We start from the raw sequence: 21451 nt of genomic DNA, 5'->3' as shown, positions 1-21451 counted from the left end.
TCATCAGTAGAAACATGATGATATTATAATTGACGATCCAAAGAGAAATTCAAAAAGATATAGACTGAAAGTATATTAAGATTATGATTGGAGTCTTCGCTAGATTAGAGATTCAGCCCTCTTATAGATAAGATTAGAGAGTCTCAGACACGAGATGAGCGGTGTCAACGAACAATTCAAAAAGTTCAAAAAAGTCTTGAGATAGATTTCCAAGTATCAAATAAAGTTCTTAGATTCAAAAACTGAATTCCCTAAATAGCCGAATTGAGATAGAAGATTCTTACAGAGACTCATAATTCTCTTTACACTGCCCATCTTAGTGGTGTAAAGATATATCAGGATTTAAAGAGGCATTTTCGATGGTCAAGCATGAAAAAGGATATAAGTGAGTTTGTTATTTGATGTCTCACCTATCAATAGATTAAGGCCGAACACCAGAGACCTTCAAGGTTACTTCAGCCTCCGTAGATTTCAGAATAGAAATAAGAGCATATCTCCATGGATTTCATCAGTGGGCTCCCTAGAGTTTAGAATAGATACAATGTTATCTAAGTGATTATTGATAGATTAACCAAGTCAGCTCATTTCCTACTTATCAAAGATACTACTATCAACTAAGGAGATTGTCAAATTACATAGGGTACCCAAGACCATAGTACTTGATCATGATACAAGATTTGTATCAATTGTTTGAAAAAGTCTCCAAGGATCCATGGGTACTAATTTGAAATTTAGTACAACATATCATCTTTAAATAGATGGTAAGACGGAGAGGGTTATTTAGATTTTGGAAGACATGTTGAAAGCTTGTTACCTGGATCATAAAGCTACTTAAGTAGAAATTTTGCCCTTGGTAGAGTTTGCTTATAATAATAGTTACTATGCGACTATTCAGATGACACCTTATGAGGCATTATATGGTAAAATATGTCATTTTCCTCTCCACTAGGATAAGATAGGAGAGAAAGATGTGTTATCCTGATCCCTTAGGCCTGAGTTGACCTAGAAAATGATCAATAAGGTCCAACTGATCAGGCAAAGAATGAAACAAGCCTAGGATCAATAGAAATGTTATGCAGACCATTAAAGTCGAGACTTGGAATTCAATGTGGGTGAGTTTGTATTTGTAAAGGTTGTTCCATTCAAGCATTTGATGAGATTTGGAAAGAAAGGAAAACTAGCTTCTAAATATATTGGTCCATATGAGATAGTTAAGAGAGTTGGTAAAGTGGCTTACAAATTGGCCTTACAAACCAGTGTGGACCGGATTTATAATGCATTTCATGTCTCATATTTAAGGAAGTACCTTGGTGATCATTCTCAAGTCTTGAATACAGATGATATTTAATTATCATAAGACCTTAGTTGTGAAGAAAGAACAATTCAAATACTTGACAAGAGAATTAAATAGCTCTAGTAAAGGTTCTATAAAGAAACCAAAAGATAGAGAAGGTCATCTAGGAAAAGGAGCAGACCATGAGAGAGAAGTATCCAGAGTTGTTTTTATGAATTTTGAAGATGGAATTCTTGTAAGGAGGAAGAGTTGTCATCCCCTCAGATATGTTTTAGGGGTATTTATGTCTTTTGGCCCTACTTTGAGACATTTCTAGTCTTAAATATCTATGCTCAAATATATGTATAAATATATATATATATATATATATATATATATATATATATATATATATATATGTGTGTGTGTGTGTGTGTGTGTGTGTGTGTGTGTGTGTGTGTGTGTGTGTGTGTGTGCGCGTGTGTGTATGTCCACATGTATGTGTATATATATAAAAAAAAAAAATTTACAAAAAGACAAAGGATAAATAAATATGATAAGCCAAAAATGTATGTATATACATTAAGGGATAAAAGACAAAAAAAAATGCTTTTTTTCATCTTTTTCTTCCATCCCTTCAAGAAACTCAGCCTTCTTCATACTTGTAGTAGAGCATGATTTGAAGGGGTTTTGGAAGACAAAATAAGGGAAAAAAAAAAAAGCACTTTGGAGGCCTTGATAACCAAAAGATCTCATTCATTTCCCTTTAGCTATGTTTATATATATATATTGATGTTATATGATTATGTTATAGTTTTTGGAAAGAAAGAAAGGAAAGAAAAGGAACGAAAAGAGAGAAAAAGAAAAGGAAGAAAGGCAATTTGGGGCTCAAGAGTAAAGGATTGTCCTAAGAGTATGGTCTAGTAGGTTATGGATACGTAATAGTATCCCATGTGCCTAAAAAAAAAAGAAAAGGTTTGAGCACGAGTTTCAGTTTTAGATGGAAACAAGATTAGTAAGAGATAACGATGTATGTTACGAACTGTGAAAGGGCATTTCACGCTACACCCTTCGCAGTAGCACATATTTGCAGTAGGACAAGTCTGTAGTAGGGTATAGACCTACAGTAAGGTCTACTCACAATAGAGCATACTTGTAATAGAGTACCGTTCAAATTTTAAAATGGTGTAGTGAGAGAAAGAAAGAGAGCTCAAGCCTAGAAAAGTACCAAATCTCTATAGTCATCTTCCAAAAAGTATTAGATAGACACCAGATAGGATAAAGTGTAGTCCTAATAGAAAAGCATGAGCTAGATTATTCCCTCAAAGGGAGACAGTTTACTTATTTCTTTCCCTTTACTGGTGATCTTATCTCTCACTTCCTCTCTTTTCATGATTGCAGGTATAGGTGATCAAGGTAGCTACGAGATAGGCTTAGGCAACAAGAATAGATTCGAGCTGGAGCAGGTTATCTATGGTTTAAGTTATATATGTATGGTCTTATATAGATATAGTTTTTAGATAGTTGTACAATATATCTAGGGGTATGTTCATGATTACTTCATGATTTCAGATGATTTCAAATACTTTCAAATTAGTTTTTGTATGTGATATATACATCTTTTGTTCGCTTCTAGATTTTTATCTTTCACAAAACAATTTCTAAATGCTTTTAGTGACAAGTTTATTTTAAAGTTTTTTTTTAAATAGACACTTCAGATATTAATTAGTAACATTTTTCCTCCGAAGGACAATACTTCTGGAGAGGGATGTTACACGTTAGTATCAGAGTCTGATTTTGGAACCCAAAAAAATGTTTTCTAAAACAAAGTGAAGTAGTATGGAATACCCTCCAGCCACGCTAACCACCCTCATAACCAATAACTATAAGTTAAGTTTTCATTTATACCTGCTGAGTTTTATGGGTGTTGAGTTTTATGGGACTGATAAGTTTATTTTCAGAAGCTATGAGCCAAACACCAGTAGATCCCTCTCAAAGGAGCCAGAGTGAGGGAGCAGCTCCTCAGGTACCTCAAAGGGGACTCAATGCATATAATGTGTAAGAGATTTTCACAAAGATAATGAGAGAGCATATAGAGGCCCCTTACGTAGGGAAGTGAGACAACTCACATACCTCTAACATAGGGCATGATACAAAAAATGTGACTTAACATCTTCAACATTTAAGCTATTTGTTGACAGCTTGGTGTAATATCTATATGGATGGTTACTCCATTGTCTATGGAACAAATCCTCTAAACATTATAGGTGTGTGTGATCCTTTAACTTGAGATACATGGAGGTTATAATTTATCAAAAAAGATTCATCACTCTTGAGCACCAAAAAAGATATCTCATATACAAATGTTCAAAGACATTCATGATTGCTTAAATCTGTAGCTACAATGGGATAAAGTTGTAATCTAATCTATGTAAATCATTAATGTGTATCAACTCATATCAAGGAACTACTGAAATAGGCACATTTATATGTCTCAACCTTAACATATATCGTTGATGAAAGGATTGAATTGCATAAAACTGTGATGTTATAAAAGCTTATAGAGATGTTCGTCGACACTTTGTTGTCCGGGTGGCCATGACACTTTGCTAGAGGCCAATCTTAGTCAGTATCTAAATTAGACCTAAATTCAGACACTACCAATTCAATAGAGAGCTTAATAAGGGGCTGATATGAACCAAGAGGCAAGGATCATTTGACGACAATTCTAAGGTCTTAAAAGAGAGAGACATATAGATGTGTTTTGATTGGAATCATTTAGTGTTCACGGTGCCATGTGACATTTTGCAAATGCATTATATGGTTTCAATTGGACCCACTTAAGAGTCCAACCGAGTAAGGCCAAATGATAGATGAGAGTCAACTAGTTGAGTTAACTCATAGGTAAGGTGTTTTAGTTAAACAAAGATTCTTCAAAGTTCTTGTTTAATAAAAAGTTTAGGTTAAGTTAGAATCCTAATTTAATTAGGATTTTTATGCATTAAAACTTTCAAAAAATTAAGAGTTTAATTCGATAAAAACTCTTGGACACCTTATCACCTAAGTAATTATAGTCCTAACTAACTTAGGATTCATACACACCTTATAAATAAAGGTGTTTAGTTTGAGTCAAATTTTTTAACACAACAATCTTAAACACATATCTCTATGCCTAATATCTTGTTGATGCAAGCTTTCATTGGCATGATCTAATTTCCAAGATCCAATAGACAGAAGCCCTACTAGCCTTCTTTAGAGATTGCCTCATATTCATGTTTTACGTGGATACCAAGGTGTTATCTTAAAAAGGTTAGATAGCGATTTTTACATAGTCACATCAAGTCTTAGAGGAGCCAACAACATAGGTATAATTTCTAAACACCCTATGTGTGTTTAACATGTTTATGAATATATGTATTAAAAAAGGGCATCTTGAATGGGTTTTAGCATCTTTGATAATTTAAAAAGTTGTCTGTTAATGGCACCCTAAAACCCTATAGTGGCAATCTTCAAAAACATGGCAAATGACATGGAACATGCTAGGTGATGTGTATATTTAACAAAACATGATGAAAAGGCTTGTTTAGATGGAAATTCATTTGAAAAAACTAAAAAAATTCAATCAGAGTTTAGTTTCCTAGCAATTCTAGTTTTCTAGTTGTTTAAGAGTTTTATTTGTTTCAAAAATCTTATTTTTATTTGCTTTATGAATCATAATTAAGTTAGGATATTATTTAAGTGTTTGAATAGGATAAGGAATTGTTATTTGAATAAATTAAGGAATATTTAATAGAAAACCTTGTGTAATTAAGACTATTAGCATTGATGGCAATAGTGAGAGTCCTAATTGTAAAAGGAATCCTATTTTGCTACCTTTTAGGTTTGTTCCCTATATAAAAAGGTGTAAAACGATTTTAGAATTTGAGTTGAAGAATTGTTAAAGTACTATTGGCCTTTATTTCAATTCTTATTTAAGCAAGTTATTTGTTTAATAACAAATTCTTATCGATTTTTATCACTCTTATTCTTTCTTTCTTAGAGTGTGGCGAATCAACTTAGCTTTTTCTTTTTTGTGGCAATATTATTATCAAACAAGGGTTGTTAATTCTTCTTTTTATATTTTTTTGTTTGAGTATTGATCCAAACCCTTATAATCATTACCCTAATTAACCATAAACACCAACTTTGATTCTTAGGCACATCAGACATCCTAAGCTTCACCAATCAATCTCTTGGATCTCCTTATCCTGAAAGTAAACAAATAACTTAGGCAGATGTACCACAATTCAAATACAGATTAAAATTTTTTTTACAATGGTGGGCATGCAAGAGTGGTCAATGTTGCATGAGGGGTTATTACACAACTTATGCATTTTTAGTCACTTAGACTTATACACCTTTTTAGGTTCCAAAATCATACTCTAATACCAAAACTTGTAACACCTCTTTCTAGATACATACCCTTACTCGAAATATAGACTCGATGAGACGTGCTAATTTAAACTTTTTCTCAACTAGTAATAGAATTAAAAATCTAATGTTACTAATTCACATATAGTGTGTAAAAATGTGTAAACACACAATTGAATCATCGTATATAAAATAAAGTTTAAAATCAAGTTCATACATAAGTGCCTAAAATCCAAACAACCATAATAATAGTGCATAATCATAATACATAAGTCCTATAATAAAAGGTAAATATTAAATATGTAACAAATGTCTACATAACATATTAACCAAAATGCCTCTCACATCATGCAACATCCTGAGCTGACCTGTTGGCTCCCCCGTTATCCCACTATTCCAAATACCTACAAAACCCCAACAAGGAACATAATACGTAAAAACATTTAATAAGTAGATGACCTCTTAGCATCTTGCATACATCATATACCATTATCATTGTGTTCCAATACTTAATCTTAATGTGGTACTTTCAAATGTTTTCTTAGGATCTCAAATGCCCATCTGAACTATTCTAGTACCAGTATCATATCTCCATTCACAATGTGAAATGATGTGCATCGGTGCCTTGAACATCTAGTGATAGTAAATGGCATCCTAGATGTCTATCAAAAAATACATTCAATACACTTATTGACTACGCTTCAAGCTAAAGATACATTAATCAAACGAAGAGTCAAACCCTAAGCCTCTCCTATATTACACAAGCATCCTAGATGTTAAGGTATTTAACACCGAGAACGTGCACAAGCATCCTAGTTGCTAAAGCGCTTAACGTTTGGGTGCATAATAAACCATACAGATATCAATGTCACATAAACTAGCTTTAATGTTTTCACCACCACATTACGCACAGTTCAATGATTAAAAAAAGATATACATCATTTTTTATTTTGAATCGTATCTACTTTAGTTAGGGTTCGTGTTGTTGTCCACATAGTCAAGTACCCCCAAATACCTATCTTATTCGTCTTCGCCTTTATTAGGGCCTTTCCACACTTATCTCTTTGTTAACACATAATATAAAGGTAAATTAGTCTTTTACCATAATACACGAACAAGCATCCATTACCTTTGCTCCATGTTCAGTTCACATTGCCCATGAACAAGCATCACTTCATTAGTCTGAACAGTCATTTACCTAAATCTTTGACTAACAACTGACTAACAACATTAATGTCTTCACCATCCATATTTGTTTGTTCTTACACTAATTGTTCATCTTGGATCACCCTGAATGAGCATTCGTCCTATACCAAACAGACATTCATGGTCTTTGCTACCTAACGCATGTTCCCATAGTGAATGAGAATAATATCTTTAACCTAAGGGATCAACCTGTTCCTTACAATTTTCAGCCAACCACAACAACTTCAAGTCCAAAATCAATAGTAAGCAACCTTAAACGTGTTTCTATCTCAAAATAACCATCAAACATACATCCATATCTCATATCATAAACTGAACATCAATTTCTTACAACACACTAAATCAATATAACTATATACATATACATACCATATCCACTACGTATATTATACAATACTAAGCATGCCTCTATCACAATCATACAAAATACTCAAGATCAACACAAAAGACTAGACCAAAACATATTTTATAAGCTGCCAAATTAAACCTGTAAAGAGAACATCATTTACTTACCTCTCTTTCAAAGAAAGCAAGTTCTTTACATGGCTTTGAGTTTTCCAATGTTTCGGTGTCTTAGTGCTCCAAAATCTCTCAACTCACACTTTTTCACTCTAGGTTGTAAAAATAAGAAAAGTAAACCAAACAACTGCAGAAATCCTTTTATTTTTCTAGAAATAACGTCAAGAATAGTCATTTGCCCCCATGAATGGTCGTTCTAGTCGTTTCTCACTTAAATACAGATCCCAAAATCATTGTGAAACTAGTCTTTATCCAATTTCAAATTTAGCAAACTAATAAACATGCATGCATACCACCATTAACGTTTGTTCGTCCTCCCACACTTAACCAATTTCACGCAATTTATGCAATATGACAAATATGGCCTTCTCAATACATAAATGGGCATCCACCTTTATGGCAAACGTCCATTCCAATTCTTAATAATAGTTTCACTAAACAATGTAGAAAGATGAGAATACCCTTAAGCATACATGTGGGTGTTGCATAATAAGATCTTAACATACACTTTTTTTGTGATTAGCGAATAAGGATGAGAAAGAATAAGTGTACTTAGACATTTAGTATTGGGTTAGGTGTGACAACATTAATCTATATAGCGAATTTATGAAGTTTGACGCGTCCTCTAGTTAGTTAAAGGTGTTTATTGCAATACATTGCATTTAGGTTTTTTAGTTTCTTTAACATAGAAATTGTTTAGTATTATGCTAACAGTTAGTAGAATAATGATATGGCTTAACCCTATAATCGTTATGATGGTGATAAAGACCTTAAAAAATCCTATGATCATTTGGGTGTTGACAAGGCTTGTGCTTTTTCCACTTTAGGAAATGTACTTGTGAAATTATCCAGGTGTAAGAATATGGGAGCAATTAATGATGCTTTGTCACTAATGTAAGTTACAGAACAAATTGTGACTCAACTCATTTTTTTAATATCCATGGTCTTAACATGAGTTCCATGTCTACATGACGAGGATAGCTGGTATGAGTTATGACTAGCACACAAAGTTGATAACATAAGAGAGTGCACTCTCAGTTTACTTGAGTTATATCTATTTTGAATGGTTTGCACATTATAGTTAGAGTGGTTTATTTTTGTTAACCAAGGAACCTCGCTTGGCTTGGTCAAAAAGAAAATCCCTAAACACAGTGATTAAATTCACAACCACTGCACCAGGTAAGTCAGGGTTTCACAAAAATGGCAGAGACTCAAACACAGGTCTTCTCCCTATAAGTTCTAATGCTCCATTAGTTTTGCTAGCCCACAATTGGAATGTTGTTGGCATGATTTATCATTGGACATCACAAGTTTTCACCTCCCCTATTATGTGTGAATCATGCCCAAATATGGGATTCAAATTGTCCTTGGAGCCAATATTAACCTCATTTTCATGCATGATAATGTAACATAAGGAAGAGGTCAATGTCTCCAAGATAGGGAGTGTTTCTTTTCATACATCAAATGTTAATCCTTAATCTTTTGATATGAATTTTACCTCTAATGATAGAAGAGAGCATTGACCTAATGTTGATTTTCTCACGAACATCAAAATTGGGTGCCTTGATTACTTAGGTGTGTAGTGAATTTTGAGCAAATGCTATGAGCAAAATTTGGTCTACATACAAAGAGATGAGATCTTTGTTTGATACAATTTATGTTCTACTTGCCTAGAACAAATTCCAAGGGTCTTCATTCAACCATCTTCTTTGGAAAGACCCAACACAAATTCAGATAGTTGTATAGGTTCAATTTACATGTTTGGTAGTTGCTCTCATTTCACTTGTCATAGATAAATATGGTACCAATGCTCAATGGCATTGAATAGATGTTATCCTTCAACTAAAAGTTCTACTTCATAAATCGAGAGGTGATATCTATTTATTACCCTTTTGTGATTTAGGCTTGACAACTTGAGTCACCTTGCGTATTATAGTCAAATGGCTAGCCACTATAAGAGAACAAGGTTTAGGTTCTTGAAGCTCATTTATTTTAAATTGATTCCTCTGAGGGGCATTTTGTTCAATATGATTTATTTTTTATTTCTAGTATAACCTTGTTTAGTTTGTCAAGTCATAAAATATTCTAACACTCTTATATTACTAATGGTAATATAACAAATAATATAGGAGATAATCTGATTATCAAATCTATCTTATGTATTAAAAGATTATCCAAATAATTAAAATTTTATCCTTATAATTTTTTTAAAAAAAAATAATCTTATTTTAAATTAAGAAAAGAAGTAACATGAAAAATATTTTAGAAAAAAATATATTGATATTTTATTTAATTAAATTTAAGAATTTCATAACATGAAAAAAAATCTTAATACACTATTAAGATGAAAACTATTTTAGAAAATATACAAAGAAATATTTAACATAAGAGTTATTATTTTAACCAAACACAATACTAAGTAATTAATATCCAATAATCTTTTATGGGTATTTAATTAAAGTAATATCTTAATCAAGGAAACAAAATAATTATTTATACATTACCAAATTTTAATTAAATATAATAATAATTTAAACTCAATAACTTTATAGATGATTTATTTTTATAATAATTTTTTATTTTTGTCATAAAAAATAATTAAACCAAGCACACTCTAAATTATTTTTGTGATGATAATTAATAATAATTGAATATTTTATTATTCAAAAACTTCCAATGCAAAATATTAATTTTTTTTTATTAGGACTGTTAATGCAATGAACTTATTTTACTAAATTACTTGTATATAAATATCAAATAATATATAGGAGACCTAACTATTTGTGTAATCGAATCTTATTTGTATTAGTTTAGATTTTAAATTATAAACTTTGAACTCTAACTAGATCAAAATTATACTAGTGTCAAAATTTTTGAATTTTAACCTAACTCCTTAATGTTCAAAGTGACTTGACATAACTCAAATTTATTAAAATTATTTATTATATTCACTTACCTGACTATTTTTAGCGTTTTAATTTCTTCACTAAACTCCTTCAACTTATTATTAATAAAACACGTAATATAATATTTTTCTTTATTTACAAATAATATAAAAATTATATACTAAAACCTATCAAAAAAACCTCAATAATATTACTAACTAAATTACATTCTCACTATCAAATAATAAAATACAAATAATACTAATAATATAATTATATATAATTATTTCTGTGTCAATTCTTATATTATGCAATTTAATTTCAAATTGCATCAAATTAACTTGAAATAAATTTCATATAAAAAAAAGTCAATCCTACTCTATTTTTTTTAGTATTGCATCATATCAGAGTTAATAAGTCTGTTAAAAATTGCCCATGTAAATCCAATCAATCCACCCCGCTGCTTTTTATGGCATCCGTAAATCTAAACTCTCAAGGGCTGATGGCCATTAGTAAGGAGGAAATAACTCCAGGAAGGGCATCATCAAAGGGGCCAGTACGTCAACAAACTGTCAAATCAATTATGTTCTTCTGATTCCGATTAGTTTCACCTAACAGTTGCCGACACTCTCCCCCTTCCTGTGTTCCCTCTATTTGCCGGCTGTCCATAGAAAAACTCCATATTTACCGATATTCCAAAAATACTCAGTAGTTATTTTAGACTATTTTTCAAAAATCTAAATCCAATTCAACTTTAAAAAAAAAAAAAAAAACGTAAGCCCCAAAACATTTCAATAGCCTCCACTATCCAACTTCGGAAATTATATTTTAGAAGACAATATGCATCGACAAGCATGCCACATACCCTAAAAATACGTAGATTTCCGTAGCACAAAACGAAAGTCTAGCATTAATATCACATGATGCAATGCCGAAACTAATCAGAAATTCCAAATTGTCTTATAAATAAAAACATAAAAACAAAAAAGCACATCTCTTTAAATTCCAACACAAATCTCAGCTAATTACCCTACCATTTTTCACTTAAAAATTCAGATATTTCAATCCCAGACACACAAGAAAAAAGTCAAAAGTCTTTAGCTTTCATGTGAAATATGCTTTAACCTTTACCCCCCAGACAAATACATAGCAAGACAATCATGTGACTGCTTTGACCTATATAAAAATTTTGGAGATGACACATGGAGACAATTAGAACCATCAAGAAATGTGATCAGTTCACGAAATCCATCTACTTTGGTCCAGCAAATTTTCCCATCATCTTAGCAATTATAGGAGCCACTTTAGGATTTGCTTGATGCTTCGCAAGGTTAGCAGGATTCTTCATTACTGCAAAACCATCAACCAAGAAATCAGTAGATAAAACATTATCAGACACACTGATGGACACACTCAAATTCTAAAAAGCAATATTCCGAGAGTAGCATAATCCACACTCCAGGGGGAAAAGTTAGTCAGAGAAGGAGAGACAGGAAATATTCTGCCATTAATCAAAATGACTAGAAGTTGGTCACACTCCCATGGGGGACAAGTTAGTCAGAGAAGGAGAGACAGGATATATTCTGCCATTAATCAAAGCTGGACTAGAAGACCCAACCTTGGCCTTTAGTCTAGATTAAACTGTCACCCATCACAGTAATCATAATTTTAAAATAACCCCCAATCAAAGGTCATATCAGTGCAGAACAAAGTATATCAAAATGACATGCTACCATCTTGAAGAGCAGCCATGACTTCTGCATCACTAAAAGCTGCCATCAGTTCAGGGTCCTGTGTAAAATGTCAACAAAAAAACATTCATAATTAGTTTGAAAGCACAGCTAACTGTTCTATTGGTGCACTATGAGACATCAACTTACATTCAATATTTTGCTGAAATCAACATTTCCAGGCACCCCTCCAGGCATGCTACCAGGGAAGCCTCCAGGCATACCTCCTGGAAAGCCTCCAGGCATGCCTCCAGGTTTTCTACTCGAGGAAGAGTGCTCCTGCTGCTTAGCCTTCTCATACGCAGCCTTCAATAAATACATGATTAAATCAGAACCAATAGAGAAGTGTAGGAAGATACGATTGTCAGAAGAATATATAATGTTCGTAATTACCTGAGCTGCAGCACGACGACGTAGTCTTTCACGCTCAATCTTTCTTTCCTCCCTCTCTTTCTGCAATCTGTCATACTTCCTACGATGTTCTTCAATCTTGTGTGCATTAGGTTCAACCTGTGTATCCCAACAGTTAATCTGAGATGTCTAAGCAGTTCCACACTTTTACAAAAACATAACTGCATTTTTTGGTTATATTTACCCCAGACAATTCTGTCAACAACGTTGGCTAAAGAATCAACAACTATATTAGCTCTTTGTTATTTGGAGAAACTAAGCCCTGATAAGCTCATATTTATGTCATATTTTATATGCCTATTTACACATTTTTAATTAGTTTAGGGTTTATTTTACTGTAAGTGTTACCCTACTTCAGCTATATCCCATTTTGTTGGTAAAAGGGTAGTTCTAGTTAAAAGGGAGAACTTTGGCCCTCAAGATTAGGCCACTATAGTAGCCATAGCGAATTCCAAGAGGAACAGGCGTTCCAAAGAAAAACAACCCTCACTTGAGATCCAAAACGGACATTCCAAAGGAAGAACAGGCATTCAAGGTGAATCTCCAATTCAAAGTAGAATAACTAACAAGCAGACGAACAATGTTGTTCCTAATGTAACAACCTTAACTTTAAGTCTAGAACGGGTAATACCAGTAAAGAACGGGCATAGACAATAAAGAATGGGCATTCCAGGTTTTATCAACAAATAAGGCAGAAGATCAAACAAATAGAGGAACAACTAGCAGAACAACCATTACTTAAAGCCAGAACAAGCATTTCATTGACTAGAAAACCCATTTCATCGCATAAATAAATTCTGCAGTTTTGTAGAATTTAGGGCAGACTCTGTAGACCTAAGAAATTTTATTCAGTTATTTCAAATTTATTTTGCACGATCTCAAAGGCTAGAGTTTGAAAAAGATCAGAAGAGAGAATCTACTGGCTACATCTTGTGGGCTGATAAGAGGGAATATCTTTCCTTCTTTTCATACTTAGTTTTCAACTTATTTTTCTTGTTAATAATGGTTGTAACTAAGGATTTAGTTATCAACTAATTTTCCTATAATAAGACCATGTAATGACCAAAACTATATAGTGTAAGATTTTGAGTTTTCATTTCAATTGAATACATTGAATATTGTCAAGTGTATGATACTGTTTGTGATGCCTGTGGGTGTTTGACCATCACTTACATGATTAGATGCCTAGTTTCGAGACTGATATGAGAAAGATTAGGTTAAGCATTAATATATATCATAGACCATAAAGTAGAATTGACAACAGATAAAATTCAATTTCTCTGTGCAATTTTTAACGATAAGATGACACACAAGCCTCAACGTAAACTAGGAATTTCACAAATCATAACGTGTTTCATTTAATTCAAATTTCATAAAGATAATAGAAAGTTATTAAATAAAAGTAAACTCCTTATAACCTAGAAAGTTACAAATGGAATTTATCAATTCAACTATGTAAAATCTACAATTTGCACTGCATTGCTAGGATTATATATGAGTCTTATTCTCGAACTACTTGAAATTTGAATGTCGATTTTGCTAGTTTAATTAATTAGTTAATCTAATTATCATTTCTTAAAAGGTTTCATTTAAGATAGATAGTTCCACAATCCTCCTAAAGTCAATACTAAGGCACATATCCATTAGATTACTAGATACGATCTAATATACTTGCTAGGTTTTGAACATATCAAGCTTTTTACATTGTTGTCAGGGAATAATTCTTTATTTGATGTTGAAATTCCATTACCTATCTATAAGGTAATCCATTTTTTTAAATATTGTTAAATCTTCTTTTATTTTTTGTCTTTAGCTTAACCTTTTTTTATTTTTATTTCATATTGAAATTAGTCGACGAGATGACAAAAAACACATCTTTGTGTGAGTATGAAAAGCCTTTGGTCTACAGGACCATGAGTATCATGAGGCCATCTATCTCAGCCAACAATTTTGAAATTTGGTCAGCCATAATGCAAATGACCCAGCAAAGGTCTTTTTTTAGTTTATTTACTATTGAAATTTGTTAAAGAGATGACAAAAATGCAATATCTTTGTGTGAGTATGCAAAGCCCAAGACCACGAGTATTATGAGGTTGTTTATCTAAGCCAGCAATTTTGAAATTCAATCGGCCATAATACAAATGAACCTGATAGTGTACAATTTTATGGGATGCCAAGTGATGATCCAAATGCACATATCACAAACTTTTAGAAAATGCGAAGCAAAAAGATACTACTAATGACGTCATTTGTCAATCGCTTTTTCCTTTCTCCCTAAAGGTTAAAGCCAACGCTTGACTTAATTCACTACCCTTGGATCTATAACAATGTAAGATATGATGGTACAAAGATTTATGAGTATGTTCCTCCCACTATTTAAGACTACAAAGCTCTACAATAGCAATACCAACTTCATGCAGTTAGATATTGAATTGTCTTGTAATCATGAGAACAAGGTCAAAATCTTTCCATGCCCATAAATGGTTCAGATTGTCTTAGAAAAGCCAATAGTTGAGAGCTCCACCAAGCTACCTAATCCACCAAAGCTTAATAATCCAGAGAGTTTTTCTATTCCTTGCACAACTGGTAAATTTTCTTTGCTAATGTTTTATGTGATTTGGGCTCAAGTATACTTTAGGCCCTATTAAGTTTTTTAAAGATTAGAGCCTGACAAGATCAAAGCCTTCTACATACTCTTGAAATTAGCCAATTATCCAATAAAATATCTAAGAGGTCTAAAGGAGAATGTCACGGTAAAAGTTGGTAAGTCCACTTTGCCCACTGATTTCATGGTTTAAGATATGGAGGAAGACCGTGAAATACCTTTTATTTTAGGTATTCCTTTGTTAGCAATCAATAAAGCATTAATAGATGTGCAGAAGACAATAATTCTTTAGGCAAATGATGAGTAAGTCACTTTTAAAGTGGCTAAAGCATTGAGTTCTCCTCTTGTTATGAGTGGTGCTTGAGAATTGATGTTATTAATCAAGTGGTTGAGATAAAATTGTGCAGGGAAAGACACTTGTGAAGCCACTTGAAATTTGCGTGATTCAGCCAAATAAGGCTAAGTTTGAAGAGATAGAAGGCTTGAAAGATGATTCTTAACATGTGAAAGAAAATCCCCGACACCCAACACATCAAAACCAAGACAAAAAGGAAAATTTCCAATTATCAACCTAAATGTTATAGTAGGTGAAGAGAAAACATAAGAAAAAGCTACAAGATTCATCCTATGAAGCATAATTATGTGGCTGGACAGAGAGTAATGTACAAGTTCAAGACAAAGTCTTGTAGTGGTGAATTACGACCAAGATGGTCCGCTTCTTGTATGATAACAAGAATATATCCTTTGAGTGTGGTAGAAGTCACTCATTACACTAAAGGCACATTCGAGGTAAGTAGTTAATAGTAGGGCTAGATTCGAGCCGAGCCAGCTCGAGCTCGGCTCGGCTCGGTTCGAGCCCGAAATGAGCCGGGCTCAACTCGGCTCGATCGAGCTCGAGCCGAGCCCGAGCTGGCTCGAGTTGGCTTGGTATATTTTTTAAAAAATTTTTTTATACAAAACGGCGTCGTTTTGATCCATATATATATACAAAACGGTGTCGTTTTGATATAAAAAACGAGCCGAGCCGAGCCTTTACCGAGCCGAGCTGAAAACGAGCCGAACTCGAGCCGAGCCCGAGCTGGCTGCGAGCCGAGCTCAGCTCGGCTCGAATCCAGCCCTAGTTAACAGCTTAAACTGTACATAAAGAGATGCTTTCAACAGCTCAAGGCCACCGTTACACTGCAAAATCCATCATGAATTCCTCAAAAAAGTCAAGCCAAAAACTATAAATTAGAACTGCTTACTGATTTATTTTTTCTTTTCGTTTTCCAATTGTGTTAGAATGTTTTCTGTATTTCAAATTTCTAAATGCAATTTTACATTTTTGTTTACTTTCGTCGTTGTAAAGCCTAAGTCTAATGCTAGTATGCAAGTATATGTTCCCCGTAAGAGGCACAAAAGGAAAGGGAGGTAAAAACATATGGCAAGGCTAGAACTAACAAATGGCAACAACTCAACAAAGGAAAAAGTAACAACACATCAGAAAAGGAGTTGGACCACAGGGATATTTAGGGGAGAAGTAGCAAGCAAGGAGGGGCTAGACAGTTATGCAGAGGAAAACATTGTGGAAGGGAGTATTGAGTATTCAAAAAACAATTGGGGAACCTAGAGTAGCAACCTGTTGAATGTTGGATGTGAGAAGGAAAACTCTTGTATTGTTGCACTAAATCAAACACTGGACTGATGTTGTTCTGATATTGGTGTTAATCAAACAAAGCATTAAATAATTTGGTGTTAATTTTATCTCTTTCCTCATCAATGAGTTTTTGAGCAAATGGAGATTGTTTGCTTACTTAGTGACAAATTATGTTAACGTACACTTGAAGTGAAATCATAAATAATTTATTGACCTATAAATGATTTAGGCATTCTTTGAAAAAAAAAATGGCTAAAAAATATTGCTAACTTTAGTGGGCCTTTTGGATACTCAAATGGCTGAAAAACAATTTTTAAAAAATTAGAATATCATATTAAGGGAAGGAGGAACTTCACCATTAATTAAGTTTAGTATTCAAAAAAAAAAAAAAAAAGACATCGATCTATGTCAATTTGTTTGTCTCATTAGTTAAGAGATTGAAAGAGAAAAAAGCTTACAGAATGTCTAAAATTATATATGATCAAACTCATTGTTAATTAATTGGCATAATCTTAACTGGTACATATTAAAAACTTAAGACTGACTAAATACACACACCACCACAGATTTCATAATTAGATTCAACTAACATTGGTACTAAGAAATTTCTTGGTTACATTTTTAATAGTCTTTGACTATATATGTAAGCAATCTTTGAGGCAATGTGTGGAAATCAAGCTGCATTGAAATTACACAAATATGAGCTTATGCATATGTTTATCAAACTTTTTGCTAAAGGACAATCAAAACTTGATTTGTAGGTACCAAACAAGCTCATATTTTACATGTCCATGTACAGAGGTTTTTATTAGTTTTTGGTTCATTTCACTCTAAATATTACCTTAACTAGATTATATTTCATAGTGTGGGTAAAAGGGTAAATTTAGTTGAATAAAAAAGAACTTGGTCCTCAAGATTTATAATAGTTACGGAAAATTCCAAGAGGAACTAACGTTCCAAGAAAGAATGGCCTTGACTTAAGTTCTAGAACAGGCATTTCAAAAGAATAACAAGCATTCAAGAATGAATCTTCGATTCAAGGCTGAATAACTAAAGGGCAAAGGAGTGGTATCGTTCCTAATGGAATGACCTTTACTTGAAGTCAAGAATGGGAGTTTCTAAAGAAGAACAGGCGTTCCAGGTTTATCGACAAATCGAGGCAGAACATCGAACAACTAGAGGAATGACTGCTACTTAAGGCCAGAACAGGTGTTCCATTATAGATATAAATTCTACAATTTTGTAGACGGTAGAACCGACTGTGTAGATCTAAGCAATTCTTTTCAATTTTGCGTGATCTCAAAGGCTACAGTTTGAGAGAGATCAAATGAGATGAAGTCTATTGGCTACATCTTTTTGGGCTGATAAGACAAAGTCATCTTTACTTCTTTCTACACTTAGTTTTCAAGTTGTTTTTCATTTTAATGATAATTGCATAAATAGGGATACAAAAAGTTATTAAACAGAACTATACTCTGTTGTAACCTAGGAAGAGGATAATGGATGCATTGGGAGATTTTGCCATTACATATTCAAATTATCAATCCAATTGCATTAAATTTACAATTTGCACTAATGGCTAGGTTTGTACAAGTGTCTTAGTTACTCAAAGCCATCATTTACACTTGAATTAGTTACGGCCTAAATTAGTCTACTTTGTTAGTCTATTTTGTTAGTTTAATTTGTTAGTTAATCTAATTCTCAATTCTTAATAGGTTCAACTCAAGACAAGTAGTTCCATAATTCCAATACTTAGATATTTTAGTCCTAGTGGAATCGATACTACGACTCATATCTATTATATTATTTAATACGATCAAGTATACCTACAAAGTTTTGAGCACATCAAACACTAAATTTCACCACACTTTATTTCAGCATTAAAAACAAAACCTGCTGCAAGAATAATGCATAAATCAGAAATTGGTTTCATCTATACATCTAATAGCATCAAACACTATTCAACTGATAAATGTGCATCTACAGTTTTACTTACGATCCTTGTGTATCCTATGTTGTTATATTGTTCAATTCAGTAAGAATTGAACTAAAATCATGCAACAGAGAAGAGTGTAAGAGAATAAAATATTTTCTTTACTCAAATCATGAATAATACATGCCACTGATTTCATACAAGACAAAGGAAATAATTTAAAAGGAAAACCTCAAAAAGATAAGAAATTCACTAGTTGGATTTATGCCACATCAATCAAACTTTGGAAACTATTTATCTCCATTTATTCCCTATAAATGAACAAAGGTGACTAAATCTAATCTGATCAAAACTAATGAGTACACAAATTCTTATTCAAAAACATATCCAGAACCTTCAACAGTTAAAGGGATATTAGGCACCAAATCACTCTAAAACAAGGACATCTACTTTTTGTTGTTTTTTATTAGAAACAAGTTAAAACATATAACAATGTAACCATCAAAAGATTTAAGCAATTGCAAATTTACCTCACCACACAATTACATATATTATGCAACCCTCTCTAGCAGCTAGAAAGTTAAATCTTTCAAGAACGGACAAATGATAGTATAACAAGAAAGCTAACCTTCTTAAGTACAGCACTTATTTCTTCATCATAATCTAACTTTGATGCCAAGTGCAAATCCTTTGCAGCCTCCTCCCACTGACCAAGCAATGCCCTTGCCATACCTCGCGACTTGTAGCCCTTAGCAGAATCTGGGTTAATCTGAGATAACCATTAAATAACTCAGATGAATTCCTCCCTTAAATATATCCCTTTACAACATGCAGCTAAACATAGGATACAATTAAACTCATTCATTAATAACAAAACGATATGATGAATCTAATTTAAACACATTTTTACACACCACTATTGCAGATATTCATCCCACATGACTAAGAAAACGCATACTCGAAATAAATCTTCATATCAAATTGAAAAGCACAACATAGTTCTTCTAGAACTATTATTTTAATGCATAAACATGACTAAGAGGTCCAGGCAAGTGGACTACAACTAAACATAAATCATGATCTTTGGCATATTTGGATAATAAACTAGACCTCTAAAGCTGCATTAGCATCCCGGATGGCAGCATTAGGCTTCTTCATTTTGATGTATACACTAGCTGCAAAGCACCACAAGAACACAAAATTAGGAATAACCACATACACAAACCAAAACTTAGTAATACTAAACCTCATAAAATTACATGAGAAAGGAAAAAGAAAACTTTGCATCCACCTCTAGTCCCATACATAATTGCTGATGTCGGATTGAGCATAATAGCGTCAGTCAGATGCCCAATCGCCTCCTCAAATTTTCCTGCAATATACACAAAAAGAACAGTAAATTCCACAAACATGCATCTTCATTCATGGAACTCTAGTATTATGTGAGTAACGTAAGAGTATTGTACCTTCAGAGATGGCTTCCATGGCCTTGGCCTTGGCTTCCTGCGAGGCTAAACGGCTCTCTTCAGTAACCTCAGTTGAAGAGTCTCCCATCTGCAAATATGAATTCATTTTCACCAGAATATTACATAATCAACAGCAGAATTGACTTTAACTTTCCACAAATTCAATAAACTAAAAGACTTTAATAGTACCTTTTGTGGAGCATCATTGTCAGGCTCAACTGTTTCTCCTTCAAGCTCAATATCAGATTCAATTATCTCATCCTCTTCCTCTTCTTCTTCAACAGTCGTTTCTGCTCTTTCATTATCTTCCATTTCATCTTCGCTCTCCTCCACAACGTAGCTCTTCTATACATACACATAAATATACCTATCAATTCATCAGCGATAGGCGCAGAAATATGATAGGTAAGATGAAAGACAGAGAAAGAGTACCGATTTGGAGTCGTCTTCCTTGTATGAAGCAGAAGGTAGCTTCGCTCCAAGACTAAAACGAATCATTTTGGCATTTGAAAAAAACAAAAAAAAAAACAACTCAATCACTTAAGAAAACTTAAAAAAAAAAAAAAAAAAACAAAAGAAACAAATAAATGGATTAAATGGAACCTTTCGAGGTAGTCGCGGAAGAAGGAGAGGGATGGATCACGAAGAAGAGAAGGATTGGATTTGCACTGATCGATGAACAATTCGAGTTCTCTTAATTTTGATGCGTCCATCATTGTGATTTCAGAGAGATTGTTGTAAAGCGTCTAGGTGTAAAGAAGGCTCCAGTCTCGGGTCTTAGGTTTTGTACTCCGCTGGGGTAAAATGGATCCAATACTAGTTTCTTCTAGTAGCTTCTACCGGAGAGGTTCTGTTCAATTTTTAATTTTGTATTTTTTTTATTATTTTCGATTTAAGGCCTATGATTGTTAGAGTCTCTACTCAGTGGATTGTTTTCTACACTATTTCAATCCATTGGAGAAAATTTTAATAAATTTACTATTAATCATATTTTGAATTTTAAATAAATAAACTTATTTTTAAATTCAGTTGTAGTTTAGACTTCTCGTAATTCAGTTGAGTCAAACTCACCTCCTATCTTCATCTTCTCCCTCGTGCTTGCCTCATTTGTATTTCCCAAAACTCTTCCTATCAATTAGTTTTGATTCAATCTACATTGGTCACCCTAATTATACATACACCATTAAAATTCAAATTGATGCATAAAGTAAAGATAATTTTGTAATACTTGTTCACTTTAAATTTTTAAAAATCATATTCAAATTCGAGTTCCAACCCATATTTCACAAAAGAAGACTCAAATAGGACATACTCACTTCTAAAAGCAACAAATAAAAAACACAAATTAAATTCGCCATGATTTGTTTACTCTACCGA

The 21451-nt window shown here is 32.9% G+C and overlaps 1 protein-coding gene across 2 annotated transcripts; it reads right to left on the bottom strand.

Moving 5' to 3' along the window:
- Nucleotides 1–11231: 11231 nt before the first annotated feature.
- Nucleotides 11232–20870, bottom strand: LOC123196483 (FAM10 family protein At4g22670). 2 transcript variants are annotated; one of them, XM_044610540.1, is made up of 11 exons: nucleotides 20678–20870; nucleotides 20507–20558; nucleotides 20264–20416; nucleotides 20075–20162; nucleotides 19900–19980; nucleotides 19719–19783; nucleotides 19237–19377; nucleotides 12417–12533; nucleotides 12174–12329; nucleotides 12027–12084; nucleotides 11232–11643 (listed from the first exon to the last, which is right to left on the bottom strand). In XM_044610540.1, the coding sequence occupies exons 1-11, from the start codon at nucleotides 20788–20790 to the stop codon at nucleotides 11546–11548; spliced, it is 1122 nt and encodes a 373-aa protein (XP_044466475.1). In that variant the 5' UTR covers nucleotides 20791–20870; the 3' UTR covers nucleotides 11232–11545. The 2 variants fall into 2 exon arrangements, with proteins under 2 accessions (XP_044466475.1, XP_044466474.1); XM_044610539.1 differs by having other exon boundaries at nucleotides 20264–20419; nucleotides 20678–20868.
- Nucleotides 20871–21451: the final 581 nt, after the last annotated feature.

Source organism: Mangifera indica, chromosome 14 (genome assembly GCF_011075055.1).
Source record: "Mangifera indica cultivar Alphonso chromosome 14, CATAS_Mindica_2.1, whole genome shotgun sequence".
In the NCBI taxonomy this organism is placed as follows: Eukaryota; Viridiplantae; Streptophyta; class Magnoliopsida; order Sapindales; family Anacardiaceae; genus Mangifera; species Mangifera indica.
This window is presented reverse-complemented; position numbering and strand designations above follow the sequence as displayed.

Coding starts and splice junctions, on each gene's coding strand:
- LOC123196483 (XM_044610539.1), bottom strand. CDS start 20,790: ATGATGGACGCATCAAAATTAAGAGAACTCGAATTGTTCATCGATCAG. Junction 19,784..19,899: donor AATTATGTATGGGACTAGAG/GTGGATGCAAAG, acceptor GGTGCTTTGCAG/CTAGTGTATACATCAAAATG. Junction 12,534..19,236: donor TAAGTGCTGTACTTAAGAAG/GTTAGCTTTCTT, acceptor TGGGATACACAG/GTTGAACCTAATGCACACAA.